The sequence below is a fragment of the Sceloporus occidentalis genome, unplaced genomic scaffold (assembly GCF_023333645.1).
Source record: "Sceloporus occidentalis isolate IW3139 unplaced genomic scaffold, rSceOcc1.0.p SCAF_2, whole genome shotgun sequence".
Taxonomy (NCBI): Eukaryota; Metazoa; Chordata; class Lepidosauria; order Squamata; family Phrynosomatidae; genus Sceloporus; species Sceloporus occidentalis.
In genome coordinates this window covers 119,456,746-119,472,200 of record NW_028316982.1, presented here as the reverse complement: position 1 = coordinate 119,472,200, position 15,455 = coordinate 119,456,746, and the positions used below count along the sequence as shown (strand labels likewise).

The 15,455-nt window shown below is 38.5% G+C and overlaps 1 protein-coding gene across 15 annotated transcripts in view; it reads right to left on the bottom strand.

Moving 5' to 3' along the window:
• LOC149318932 (calcium-activated potassium channel subunit alpha-1) overlaps nt 1–15,455 on the bottom strand; it is a 627,293-nt gene that overhangs the window by 158,310 nt on the left and 453,528 nt on the right. For all 15 annotated transcript variants that reach the window (XM_089510711.1, XM_089510713.1, XM_089510714.1 and 12 more), the window contains one exon: nt 12,467–12,535. In XM_089510711.1, the coding sequence (XP_089366837.1) occupies nt 12,467–12,535 (69 nt within the window). The remainder of the gene's footprint in view (nt 1–12,466; nt 12,536–15,455) is intronic.

Below are 15,455 nucleotides of genomic sequence, written 5' to 3'. Positions count from 1 at the left end.
ATTAGCCTGTTTTTGCCAGTAACTTTTTCCTCCTTTCATGCAGCTTTGTGAACTTTAACAGATGCTACTCTGTCAACCCAGATTATTCTTCCAAAATTTATCATCTAAACTGTTTTGGACCCTATCCCCATTTTTTGTGGCGAAGTGTCACAATTTTCCAAGTAGTTCCATGCAGCTTCTAAGAAAAGTGCTGTTCTGTCACTTCATTTCTGTGAAGTCAGAGGAGAGTTAACATCCATGCAATACTTGTAAGTGACAAACACTGCCAGCAACTTGGATTGATTTGGACTTAGCAGAAAACATATTTTTAAGGGATGAGACAATTAAAGCACATACGTATGGACACATGGCACAAACAGTATAAGTTACATAGGGCACAGCTTCCTAGCATTATCCTCCCAGAGTAATTAAAGCCTCATATGTTACTCTGCCGTCACCGCTTACTACTATATTGTTCACTTGGAATACTGTAAAATATGTGCAACAAATTTCAAAAAAACTCCATGTGGCTAGAAACTACACTAGAAAACAGAGGTTGTTTTCAAATTTACTGCAGTATCTGAAGAATCTAGTATCTTTACTGATGCATCTAGGAGAAGCAAAATGACTGCTATAACTGACAAGGGACAAAAGCACATAAATCTGCCCATATCGTTTCGTAAGATCAATACGTGCAAAAGAGAATAATGAAACATGGCAAAATTGCTTCAGTTACTTGTCAATTATTTCAGTGAATTAACATTAATTAGTCAAAACTCTGGAAGGCAAGACAAGGCCTACTTCTTCCTGAGCAACTGAGTAGAATTAGAGTTGCCACTAAATTTCACCTAAAGCAAATTTCAAAGTTCCTCCTCAGGCAAAAGATTAAGGGCTTCTCCCCCCCCCCCCCCCCGGAAACTAGATTTTCTACAAGAGTCACTAAATCTTATCTCTGCCTGGGACCCACAAAGCAGACACAAACATAGATTGTCATTTAAGGTGTGCTGTAGGTGTCTTCTTCCTCTCACAGCCACTGGATGTCCTGTTGGGACTGGTGAAAAAATCCAGATATTCCAGTGGATGGAGTTAATAAAACTCAGAAATAGAGTTACCACTTCCCCAAAAGGAAAATTTAGATTTTTTTTCTTAGGTGATGCATCTGAGGAATTTAAAACAAAAGGGAAACATCTCAATGGGACAAGAAGAATTTCCTCTGAAGTGGTATTTTTGGCAATGACCTCCGGAGTAGACTAGTACCAACCTTGTCTTGCTACACTAAATCTGTGTAATCTGAAAGGATATTTTAAATACCTATGTTTAACCTGTGTTCTTACTTTCTTTTATTTTGTAACTCCTTTTTATATGTGTTCGTCAATGACCGTAACAAAGATTCTATTTTGTTTTTGGCTTGAGAATAATATTGATGGCAAACTTTTTAAAATGACAGTGACAAATTTAGGGGAAAAGACTGGTATACCCATGGGGAGGGGGGATACTCTTGTATTCCTAGGTAGACTGTGATGTGGTGCATCAAAATTACTGTATTTCAGCTGTACTTGAGCAAACTTTTTTGAAGGGAAGAGATGCTATTAATAATTAAAAAAAAAAGATTACAAAAGTGTAGAACCTGAATGCTAAATAATAAAATCTGTGGTTGAAGACAAGAAAGCTATCCATCCTTGATATTATCACTCTCCACTGAGAGAGAGGTAATGTGCAAAAATCTGATGTAGGAAACCAGATACTCTCAAATGGATCATAAAGCCCCTCCTCCCTCAAGTGATTGCTATGATGAGCACATTATAAAACTATCTTGTGGTGCATCTATACTCTAGAAATAATTCAATTTGACACCAGTTTAAGTGTTGTAGCTCCTATGAAATTTTGGAATTTGCAGTTTTACACAACATTTGGCCTATTCTGCAAAAGAGTGTTGGTGCCTCACAAAACTACAAATCCAAGGATTTTGTAAATGGATCCATGTCAGTTAGAGTGGTGTCCAACAGCAATACATCTACAGTGTAGATGCACTCATGGTGTCATGTCTTAATGGATTGTTTTCAGCTTGCCAAGCTTGGGGAAAATGGCCTACTAAGACAAGCATAGCCATAGTCATCCATGACTGAATAACCTCTAGGACTATTGTCATGTACTGTGTGGGAGGCTACTTTCAAATGTATTGCAAAATGCTAAAGTAGACCAAGTCTATGAAAGTTCACACTTAAACTTATTTCACACAGTTAGTCTCAAAGGTGCCGCAAAATTCCTTTGCATACTGGTCCAGAATATAGTTGGCAAATTTTTGACTGAGGCAAAGCATATGTTAATTTGATGTTACACAGCCTTCACTATTTCTTTGTTTTGTGTGAGAGATGAATTCAAAGTATTGGTCATAATCTTTAGGCCCTGAACAATGCAGGGTAGGGATACCTTAAGGAATATGTTCATCTTTGGGTTCCTAAAAGAGGTGGAAAAAACATTTATTATTATTCATTTCTCAGATGAGAAAAGGATTCAAGTAACCCTGTCAGGAAGAATAACATAGCAGCCAACTTTTGGGGAGTTTTTTCTTGGCATTTTCACAACCACAGAATAGTTCCAAGGAATAGTTTCAGCCAGCAAATAGTTCCAGGGAATTATTCTGCACAGAAATGCATACCCCCTCCATGTTAAAAGTGAGAGGGTTGTGAAGAACAACTGTGTGCTGCTGTAAAGAATGATTCCATGGAATACAGAAGCATTGGTGAATATGGAATGAATAGTGCTCATATTGGCTCATAGTGGGAAGAAAATTGGAAAAGAGGGCTGTCCGACTTACTGGGTTGGCCACATTGCCATGTCGGGGGAAGAACCATTGGCTGGTATAGTGACCCAGCCCGGCAAAGCTGGGCAGGCCTTGCACCAGGTTAGCCGGGCTTCAATTAGCCAGCGAGAGCAAAGGGAGGTGATACTTCTTCCGCCGGTACCAGGACTACAAGTCCCAGAGAGCATGGGGCAGATGTACCTCCTGACTGGCTGGCAAAACAGGCAGGTATGTGCCTGTGATTGGTCAAGAGGCCAGGAGAAGTGGGCTTCTGTCTATCCTGGCCCCTGATTAGTGCATTTGCCTATAAAAGGCCATGTGGCATGGGAGGTTGGTGCCACTGGTGGTAGCATAGGTCTTGGATCTGGTGGGCATGGTTTCCAGGGGCTGCGTAGCACTGGATTGGGAGTCCAGCAGGGACCCAGGGTTCTGGGAGTGTCATGGTGTTGCCACTGTGGGGGCAGCATCAAGTCAGCATCCCCCAATGACAAGGAATGATGATACGAACAAGCAATCAACCGGTCACCAGAAATATGCATGGGCAATTAACCGGTCACCCCTTTTGTCATCCCGAAATTTGGCCATGACCAAGCAAATGGATTCATCAATCAATAAGGGATTGGTTGATGACAGATCCAGACCTCATGCTTTGGTGGGCCAACCCTACATCATAGCTGTTGTCAATAAAGCTGTGGCCTATTCCTTCCAACTGAGATGTGTTGTGGTGTTCATGTGGTGCCTCCCCTCCATGGCAATTATTTATCCTTATATGTGAGGAGAAAATAGGGAAAGGTTTACACCCTAGATCCTAGCCAAACACGTAGGACATCACTAGAGACACTTCACTGCTCCCTCCCACCATGTAAAGCAGGATTAGATTTCCTGGAGAGGGCCTTTACAACAACTGAAAAAACATAGGCTAAAATAAATATGCATCATTTAGAAGATGCCGAAAGAGTTGTTTCTACTTCTATGGTCATGGGCTGCCCTCTTGCAAGAGACTTGATTTTCCTCATCACTATTGGCTTGCCAATGGGTTTTAAAAATGTGGCTCTGAGGTATGTAGGGTAATGAAGTGCTTGTTTTCCAGATGATTTTATCTGCTGCCTATTGTTTAATTATCTCTTCTTAATGTCTTTTGGTTTATTGAATGTTTTAGTGCAGTGCACTTTCTTCAGTTGAACCATGGTCCAGAAAGAAGGGAGAGGGCAGATTTGTTGTGGCTGTTGCCAGGGGATGAATGATACTAGCCACAAGCAGCCTGTTTCTCTAATGCCAGCCTTTGTCAAATAGATTCTCAAAACTAGTGAAGATTCTACTTGTGCTGCCATGAACACTATTAAAAATGTCCATACAATCAGAAATACCACATTATTAGGTTTTATGATAGCATGAAAATTTCACAGTCAGATAGATGAAAGCTCAGCTTTGCTCAGTGGGGGACAGTTGGAAACTGAGAGGATGGAGGAGCTTGGGGTGGTGTTTGTATGTATGAATATGTCCTCCCCATTTTAACTTTTATGTGAGCATGATGAAAACCTGAATATGGCTATTATGTGCTTGAATATGTGCTTGAAAGAAAGTTTCAGTCAATCTGGTACTATGATGAATGCATCTGTATAACACTCTCATTTTGAAATGAGTTGCAGATTCAGGTTCTAAATACATTTCTGGCAAATGCAGCTAAAATGAATCCACCAATATCTATCTGATCTTGTACAGCAGGAAAACATAAAGATCTGTGACTTGAACAGGACAAGAGATTATGTGAAGCCCCATGTAATCTAACCTGGGTTTTATTAAGAAACAGTGGAAACGGGTATCATTTTTTTAAAAAAGCATTGCTGTGCCATTCTGTAAGCCCAGATGTATGTGTTGCATATCTAGGCATATAAAGGCACACATCTTTCCTGTACACATAATATCATGAGATCCTATACAGGATAAAAATCAAAGTTTTGATGGAATAAGTGACCAAAACCCAAAACCCTACAAACAATGTTCATGATTAGATGTGCTGTACCATTCCCCGTGCAATTACGATCACAATAATATATATTATTCACCATCATATTGCAATAGATGTATTTAATTTAATAGACATGGGATATTTTTGATTAGAATGATCAGAGCTTTTTTGAAAAAAGGTTGACTGTTATCAGTGGGCCGTGCCTTTTAGTCCATTATAAGGTCTGTTGTAATGTGGCAAACAGCTCCTTTAAATTAACTGTGTCATGAATAATAGACACACTTATTTTTACTCTTTCGTCTTTTTTTTTTTTTTTTTTTGGAGATCATATTGCTAAACGATGAGGGAGCCATGCACACACATTTATTCTGATAATCATGTGCCTCCCAGCTACCATTTCTTTCTTCTGGGCTTCTCTGACTAATATTAATGCAGATTCCACATCTTCACATACACAGAAAAAAATCACTACAGACACTGAAGAGAATGCAGACAACAAGGCAGCTTGATAAAGCTATAGAATACTGAAGCTTCATTATCACAAAAGCAAACAATCACAAGAGTTGCTCCCAGGACTTGAAAACCGAATTAACAATGTCAATGGACAAAAGATTGCATTATTTGTTTCTCTACCATGCTCAAAGTTATTCTGAACAAAACAGTGCTGGATATAATACTTCTCAAGCATCCAAACTGTCCTTGCTCATGGTCACAGACTGGACTAACATAACATCTTAATGTGGACCAGTCCTACTGAAGGCAGCATGATGCCATCTTATTCTGGGAGCAAGCCAGTGCACTTTTTGAACCACACACTTTTCTCACACTGCTAAGCATGCCTTTACCACAAGTTTAAAATTACTGGTAAACAAGAAGCCAAATAAGAGGTGCAACAACTGCAGATCCTTGAAGATGCTAAGTGTTGCAGTAACTTCTCTGCAGTTGGATCATATGAATAATGCCAAACTGACAGGAAGCCACCTCTCTTTGTTTGCATATCTACTCCAAATCCACAGGATAAGAACTAAAAAGAAAGAATGTTACACAGTACACAGAATGATAAGACAGAAACAAGAGCAGGGAGGAGACACACAGTTCAAGAGGAAATGAATATATGTCAAGAATGAGAAGACCCTTGTGGGCACTCCAAGAAGTTTAGTACAGTAAAATGGTAGAGAAAGCAAAAGGGATTTGGTGATTCATGCCTTATTTACGTCAAATTCACAACAGCAGGATGGCATGTAAGTTTGAGATGAAGTACTGAATATCAGCACATTAAAATGATATGCAAAACATGCCAGCACAAAGTGGGGGAAAGAAGCCAACTCATTCAAAAGATCCAGTCAATGGCCTCCTGTGTTGGAATGAATATGAGTATGTTGTACAAAAAACTACCAAGTGTGCATTGATAAAGCAGTACAGTAGTTTCTGTGTGGTGCAGAATTCTAGTTCCTCTGATCCAATGTTATATCCAAAACATAAACTAAACAAAACGAAGGCAAGTCATTTATACTCTATTTATGGAAGGTGAAACTAAAGGACATGAAGTACTGTGTCTAAGGTGTGTTGAATAAAGACTCGGGGGACATCTCAGCAAAGGAGTGAATACAAAGACAATGGGGTAGCACAAAGGTTAATAGACAGGCTGCAGACACTGTAGCAACAAAAGGCAAGTACATAAAACAGCGGAGGTAAAGAATATTGGACAGGAGAGACATTTCTCCTACTGTAATAATCTTAAACACTTATGGTGACTTAAGACAAAAGCCTTGTATCTAAATTTCATTTGTAGGTAGATATATAATCCTGCAAAGAAGTTAGTGCGCAAGTCACAAGAAACAACAAAGAAACCAACTGTTGCTATAGAGTTCTCTCTCCTCTTTGAAACTGTGGGGGGGCTCATATATATATATATATTTACATATATATATCTATATATATATATTGAGAGAAAGATAGACAAAGATGTTATCTTCCTGTATTCTTGGCAAGGGATTAGTCCTGAAGTTAGAAGGAGTGAAGGTAGGATTGAGGTTGGAAGGAAAGGTAACGAAGAGGGCATACCGCTTTCGGCTTCTGCAAACGACAAGAAAAAAATTGCAAATCAAACACTTTGATAAGAAATCAACTGACACCAAAAAAGGCAAAAAAACCTTTTATTTTAGGTCTTCTAAAGGCTGCAACATTTTTGTTGTTGTTTTAAAAAAAGGTTTTTCTGCTGAGAACAAGGACAAATAAAATGGAGAGACAGGGAGAAAGTTCAACGGAGGAGTAAACATAGGGTACATGAGAGAAGAATGTTGGTTGTCTTTCCATTTCTTACTGTCTCTGGCAAAAGAGATTGATACTCTTTAAAGGCCTTGTGTTTGAGGAGAAAGAGGATATGACTTTGGTAGGCAACTTTGCATCCCACTGATGAAATAGCTATTTATTTTATTAATTTTTCTTCTTGACTGTGTGTAACTGTGATGTGTCAGTTCTGCTTTTGGTTACAAATGATGTCTTCTTTAAACCTCAAAGACATCAAGAAACAAAACAAATCCATCTCTTTGGAAAGCTCAGTAAGGTAGGCCTAGTTAACCCAAACTGAAATATGAGAATGCATCCCTAGACATCATCTAGACACAATCCTGAAAATACAGTCTGCTGAATTCAACAAAACCTGAATACATGTTTTTGTATTCAGGTTTTGTTGGTTTCAGCAGACTCTATTTTCAGGATTATGTCTAGATGTTAGATTGTAAGAGAACTGAAATCAGTATGATAGTCCCATCACTGGTCACAATGCTCCTATTTATTTTCTTGAGTGTATTTCAAAAACTTCAGCACCTGTATCACCCCAGATGACAGTATGACTGGAAAAGGAATCAAAATATATACAGGCATCATCATTATTTGGTCTATGACCATAAATAAATGATGACGATGATACAGGTGTTCCTCAGTTCACAAAGTCTCTGACAAAAAATAAAAAAACCCAAGATATTTTTCCATGGGATCCTGGCCTAGGGACCCCACTTTTTTGTTTTTGTTTTGCAGCATTGGCTTTGGGAGGAAGGTGAAGGATTGATGAAGAAACCCAGATTTTTCACTGTGGCACAGCAGCAACATATCTGCAGTAAGCAATGCTATAAAGCCTGAGCTTATTCTGCTTTAGGTGGTCCTACTGTAGCTGAGTGTGCTTATATACAACAGGCAAGGCAAACAGCTGCCTTCAGAATTGCTTACTGATCATTTGTGAAGAGCAAAACTGAAAGAAAAGGCAAAAGCAGATCAACCTACCTCACCAGGTAACCTGGCATGTTGGAAAAGGATAAATCTGTAAGTATTGCCATCAAAATGTAAATAATAAAAAAAGAGGCTTATGGGGGGTGTCATCCATGGAACCATTTTGGAAAAAGCTTTCAAGTGGTCTCTAGAATATTCAAAATGCTTTTGTTTACTGATGTAAAGCTGCCCTGACCTGTTTGATTCATTAGCCATTTGCATAATGTTAATTTTTCAATAAAGAAAAAATTCTGGCACATTTTGAACTCTTCTTCTTCTTCTTCTTCTTCTTCTTCTTCTTCTTCTTCTTCTTCTTCTTCTTCTTCTTCATCTTCATCTCCTTCTTCTTCTATCTCTATTCTTTTCATGTTGTTTCTGCTTCTCGTACCAAAGTTTATATTAAACAAGTAAAGTTCAGGAACACATCTGCTTTATTAACTGTGCTATAGCTGTATTACAGGTAATGATTTTTATCTTTGTCACTAATGTCAAGTCATGGAGTAGGATGGGGAGATTCCCTATATGCCTAAGATATTCATGGACAACATGACCATTTCTGAATGCTTTACACAGCAAATATTGCCAACATGACAGTCATAGCAGCAAATTACACTGACCCAACTAATAACTCTGTGCATGCTATGGCAGTATCCAATAGAGATCTAGTTTAATGATTCACACAAACTATATGTTATTGCTGTCATTTTCTAGACTACTAACAGGATTGGGAAAAGATGATGCACCATGGAGTGGAAGCAGTAGCTGCTGCTACTTGTTGATTTTCTAACGGAAACTGGGGGCAACTGGGATAGAGGTAAATTGAAGTTTGAACACACCAAGTTGAGTCCAGCTCTTTCCATCAAAAATTAAACAGGGTGTCCACCTATGTGAGTAGCAACATCTTATTGGGCAGGCAACAAATGCTTGGCTGGACCAACAGCACGTTTTAAAATATCAGCTTCAATTTCTGAGAGGATGCTTCAGTCTGGAACTTCAGTTGACATATTTTATCATAAAGCTTTATTCCAGCCCCTAATGAAGTTGCAAGGCAATAATATGACTCCTTAACTTAACAAGAAGATGACTATGCAGTCTACTGGGCAAGCAAGAATGTTACGGGTAAAATACAGTATATAAGCTTTCAACGCTTCACAAGCTTCTTCTTCAGGCAAATATATTGAAAATCATACGAGAGAAAAACTGTGACCATGTTGGAGTCACATTGCTACATCATGTCCAAGACGTTGTCAGGCATGATGGTATTCAGGGATTTTAATGTAGGCAGAAGTCACTCTCATTATTGATCATGTGAGGATTAGAGAGAAGGAGTAATTAAAAAACCAGCTAATAACTCCCTTACCTCTTCCTTACTCTCCCAATACTAGGTGAAGCCTCTGCCAGCATTGAAATCCCTCAATACCATCTTAACTGACAATATCTCAGACAGAATGATGGCCTGTGACTCTGACACCATTACCATTATTCCTTTGTACAAAAATGATTTTTAACATCTTTGCCTGATGAAGAAGACAGTGAAAGTTTGAAAGTTTGCATGATGTATTTTGTGCACCTTTGGAGCAGGTGCAAAAAAGATATCACTGCTTGTGGTTTTGGATACTGATGTATTTTGCTCTGTGGCCAACATGGCTCTCCCTGAAAATTTTTTCCTGTGTTGTGTGAATAAAGAAACAACAGCAAAGAATCAAAAGAGGAATTCGCGAACAAAAGTGCAAATGAATATTATATAAGCAATTGCTTTGAATGTTGTTATTTTGTTGTCAATTCTAGTAATGAGCAATATTGGTCTAACTCAGGGATTGACTTTATGTTTTGCTGATGCATAATGAGAATATTCAATGTGGGTAGTTATTTCAAGTGCACCCTTGCATGAAACTAAAAACACTTTCAAGTTTGCAAGGTGTTTTTTTTAAAAGATCTCTTTGCAAGAAATAGACATTAGTATTTGACAACATAAAACAAACATCTGGAATCACATACACCCTTTTAAAATAACACTTGTCAGCAGAGTGTTGGGATAAAATGAGCATGGCATTGCTCTATACCCCCTGCCAGCATTGAATCTGCAGTTTCACAAGGTATCTATGTCACTGAGGAGAAAAACTGATAGGGACCATGCAGGAGATCAATAATTCAGTAAGCAGAGAGGAAAACCTTCTTCAAAATGTCAAGGGAGTGTGACAAATGTGGTATGTTCCTTACTATACTGACGACGAGTGGCACTCACATCAGCTGGGCAGTGAATTCACTCTGGCGTTAAGTCTAAACTTTAAAGGAGACATCCAAGGTGCTGTACCTATTTTAGGAAACAGATTCAGGATCTTGCATAGTTCCTTTAACAGTCAGATCAATATCTGGAGGGGAATAATCTGCTCATATTTAAGCTACCATCATCTCTTGGCTTGCAAATGAACAGCTGGCCTAAGATCTCCTTGATGGTTGCTAGAAAAAAAGTTGTACGCAGGTCAAGTTAACTGGAAGTCAAATATGTTTCATGAAGTAAAAGGGGGAAAAAAACCCAGCTCAAATGACACCACCAGGTCCAATACAACTTTCCTTCTTTGTGCTTCTCTCTTGTTGTATGGCTGTTCAAAAATTAGTCCATCTTTCACACATGCAGCAGACACAGGGCTGTGATTTAAATACTTTCTGTTGTTGCTTTCCTTTCTCTTTCTCTCACTCTCACTTATTTGTACTGCTGCTGAATGCTATTTGCTGGAATAGGCCACATGACTGTGTGTAAAATGATGACAATACACACTCCTGAATATAAAGCATTGTGGGTCAGCACTTGAAACGGGTGGGCTTTCCCCATCATTGGATTAAATCAGAAATTATTCCAATTCTTCTTTTAAAAAAAAAATGAGAGCAATCAGATAATTTTACCAATCTAGTCCAGGGGTTGGCAGGTTTCAGACATCTATTCTTGGATCCATCATTTCCTACAGCTATAGGAAAAAGCTGCTACAGGGACAAAATCAGGTGTGCGATGCAAAACACCATCCTTACAGATGAGTTCTTTCTGTGTGTGGAGGGGGTAGCAATTAGCCTTCTCTGCCATATTATTTTATATTGATAGATTTTGTTTCTCTCCTTTATAGGATTAACACATAGCAGTTCCAATGGAACTACATTTTACAGTCCCTATAGGAGAATTCTGCAGAGGAAATTGGTGCATCGGGTGTGGGGAGCCAAGAGTGCTTTCTTGCAAGTCATTCATCATTGTTTCTCTTAAACAGCCTTAGCTAGTGCAATTGTTTACTCCTATTTAGACTGAAAGATGTCTGTTGGATTCTTTTTCACACTTTCACATTTCCACCACCTTTTTGTAAACCTGCCTCCTTTGTTTAAAGTAACAGAGAGTTCCAGAAGTCACCTGGCTTCCCTCTGAAATGGAATGGTGTTTTTACTGTAAATAGCCATCTGTGCAGAGTATTTCACATCCATATTTGCACATATGGAAAGGAATTCATACATACTGGCTGCTCTTGTTTTTAAGAGAAAACCTACAAAATAAGATGGGTACACCTTCTAAGATTATAAAATTGGAAAAAAAAATTGGAAAAAATTACAAATAAAACCTATCCTTTTTAACCATAATATAAACGTTAACTTGCAAAAATGTGTACCTATGTGGTCTTCCTCAGTGACCTATATTTTTAAAAAAGTGGCATTCCTTTAAAACAATGTGGAAAGTTCTGCAGAATCAAGAGAATTAGCTGGAATGGCTAAAAAGAAATGACATTTTATGGCTATTGAGGATTGACAAATAAATATGTGTAGTATTGTGAGCCCCTACAAACCTTGCGCCTATTTTTTCTTTATATTTGGGTTTTTTTAAAAAAGAGGTTATTTCTCTTTTTGTTAATGGGAGATTTTTTACTTTTGGGTAGGGAGCAAAACAAGCCTTGGAGCAGCCTCATGTTGGGGCAATGTAAAATCATATGTAATGCATTTTTCATACACATAGAAAACATTATCAGTATATAGCACAATCAATGCATATAGTGCTTCAAGCCAAGCTTTGCACATGATTCAGTGTGCAACATTCCTACAAACAGATTTCACTTGGAGGTATTTAAGGCAGTTGACTGGCATTATAAAGAACTCCTGCTTCTTTTCCATTTTTGTCAATCTGATTCTAATTTTTAATGGATCCCTTATCAAGGTGAAAAGTCCAATATTTTTTAAAGGCCTTAAAAGCATTAAAATGCTTTTACTTTCAACCAACTTCATGGGAATCTGGTACAGGAGGGATGCTGCAGCCATTTGCTTGGGTTATGTGAGCTGGTGTAGTGATGCTATAATGACTGAGGTATAAAATTCTTTCATCAGTATAAAAATCCATTCAGAAAAAAGAGACAGAAATATAAGCAGACCAAATTAACACAAGGAGCATTATGAAAATGTTTCTGTAGACAGTCACATACCTGCTTTCCCGTTTTTCCGACTTGTATTCTATGGCTATCATTAAGAGCTTTAACTTCGCAAAAACCAGTCTGCAGGAGAAAAAGAGAAGTCAGCTCTCCATGGTTAAAAATATGTATTTCGTCATTACAGTTCTTAAAAAGACATAATGGGAAAAAAGTGGTAATATTTCAATATCTGGTAACATTTTTTTAATCTGCAAAGTGTCCAAGAACGATTTTGTCAATACCCTGCATATCACTGCTAGTCAGTGTTGATCAATGGACTAGTGCTGTTCTGTAAGTCATTGGCTGCCAGTCTGCAGCAAGGTGCCAGGAAGAAATAGTTGTAGCCAATGGGTACAATTATGGTGCCAGGCCCTGGCATGCTGGGGAAAAACCCTACTGGTCCACCACATCACATAGCTTGAGACACTCTGCTGTACATGACTTGTATGAAATATGTCATATTACGTTCAGTGGGATTTATCTGTAAGTCTGTGTAAAATTGTAGTCATAGGTTGCTATAGGCAGAGTGCAGACTTCCTGCTGTGGGGTGAGCTCTGTTCATCCAGTTTTTACTCCTCAACTGGAACATATTTCACCGTGCATATTTTACCTCTCCTCTCCCTATTTCAGGCAACTGTTTGCTACTTTCTATCAATAACCTTAAACATCCAGAATCTTTATTCAGTTAAACATTGATGGGTTGTCCCTCCCCCTTTTTTTAACTGAAATACTGCTACAAGAAGGAAGGCAGTTGCTTCAAGATTGCCACTGGGGCCAGACAATCTGCAAATGTACCTGGGGTTGTCCCAAAGGACACTTAAAACGCACTCTGCATATTTATGTCTTTCTACAATGATTAAATATGTAGAGCTGTATCAAGCTTATTGGTCAAGAGACACCTGTAAACAGCTTGAGAAACATAGCATCTCCCCCCTTTATGTTCTCCCACTGTATTGGCTTTACACCACTTTGAAAGTGCATATGGTCAAAAACACTGAAAAACCTTTAAAAGCCATTAAGACTATTTGTCTGTGTTGATTAATAACATGTCTATCCCACACACCTTGGTGTAAGTGTGCCCTTTTTCATTCAGTTCTAAAAGAAAATGGTTGTAATTGTAATTGTAAACCAAAGGCTTGATTTGGATATTATGTTTTTCAGCCATAAACAATGTTCATGTACTATCTCACTTCCATAACAAATATTTTTGGAAATGTTCTAGCAATAATGCATATCACTAGCTCCCAAATAGCACTTTGAGTTATGGTATTTGTGCAGCTGCCCTTCACATATCTATCTGGAAGCCAGTTGTGTACATTACTAATGTTAAAAATTAGTTAAAGTCAGACTCAGGAATGAATATGTTAGACTGGGTCACTAAAATTGGGAAAGAATCAGTTAATGCTACTTAAAATGTTGCATTCAACAACATCAGTTCCAATCTATATGATGAATAAATTCTCAGTCATCAAGGTTTTATGAATCTATGGCAAAATGCTCCTACACATTACACTTGAAGTCCTTTTGTTGTTTTTGTTGTTGCTACAGTCTTTAAATGTGATGTCTCCATCTTTACTTTATATGAATTATAAACATATATCTATTCTGCCTTAAATGCTATCATTTTTTTTAAAAAAAAAGAAATCATGGAAACAAGAAGAGATCTGCACAGGAGTCAGTGACAAGGTATTTTGTATAGTTGGATACAAAGGAACATGAAAATGTAATTGTTTACTTTCTACTTTTAGTGACTTGCATTAGAAATAATTTGATTCTCTACAATTCAGTCCTGCAATGTTCATATATGAAAATAATAATTTTCTATGTAGCCAACTTAAAGCAAGTGTGGTATAGTGGTCTGAGTGTTTTACTAGGATTTTGGGAGATTAGGATTTGAATCCCCACACTGCCAGAGAAGCCCACTGGTTGTCTTTGGGCCTCAGAGGAAGGCAATACTAAACTTCCATTGAGCAAATCTTGCTATCTTAAAAATGACTTGAAGCCACACAACAACAAACATAGTCAATTATAGAAAAAATTAATTGAAAACTAGAGAACTTGCTATGGCATTTCTATACTTCAGTCCAAAACAAAATTCTAGTGCAGGGCAATTTCCACAGACTGTACCCTCAAATTAGAAAATGCTCTCAGAAGGATATTTTACTCCCCTCAGTTCCGGTTTTGTGCCATCTGCTTGGAAAATAAAGCATGTAAAATGAAATAAGGAGCTCAATATTGTATTATGTGTAAGCTGTCTCCAGCCCAGTGCAAAAGGTGGGAAGCAGCATGCTGGTGCTGATTCTAGGGTTTGGGAGCACGCACCAACCTAACGCTCCAGAACCCTAGTCCGTATAGACGCCACCATCATGGTGGCCTCTTGTCCACACGGGGGCCGCCATGATGATGATGATGACGTACAGTGTCCAGATGTCGCTGGCAGGAAGTGGCATCATGGCGGTGTCCCTTCCTGTTTGCGATGCTGCAAAAAAGAAGCTGCTGCAGCACCGACTCAGGGCAAAGACGGGCAGCAAGGAGTCGCCAGTCTGTCGAGCCCCTCCCTTAACTGAACTGGCCAGTGATAAAGTTCTGTGTTTTCCCCTGCCCCACATTCTCTATCCAAACAAGCATGAGCAGCTGGTGAGGCTTCTCATGGAAGGTTCTATCTTAAGCAAATCTGAAATTCATATCTTTTTGAATGAGATAACTATTTGTCACAAAAACTGAAGCACGCATGAACATAGAAGGGGTAGATGATGAATGTTTTGATGTGAGTAGGGGTTTTTTTGGGGAGGGAGGGGGCTATTGAGTTTTCTAATGCAGCCATCTATATCTTATTGGCCTGAAGAGAATTGGGAGCAGGATTTCTGGAGAACAACTACATTTATCATCTGAGAATTTTTCAGTTTTCAAAAAGGTAGGGAGGTACTGACTACATTCTGTTACATTTGAGAGGCGTGATTTGCCAAGGCCATTATATATGACACCTCAAGTCTCAGAGCCAGGG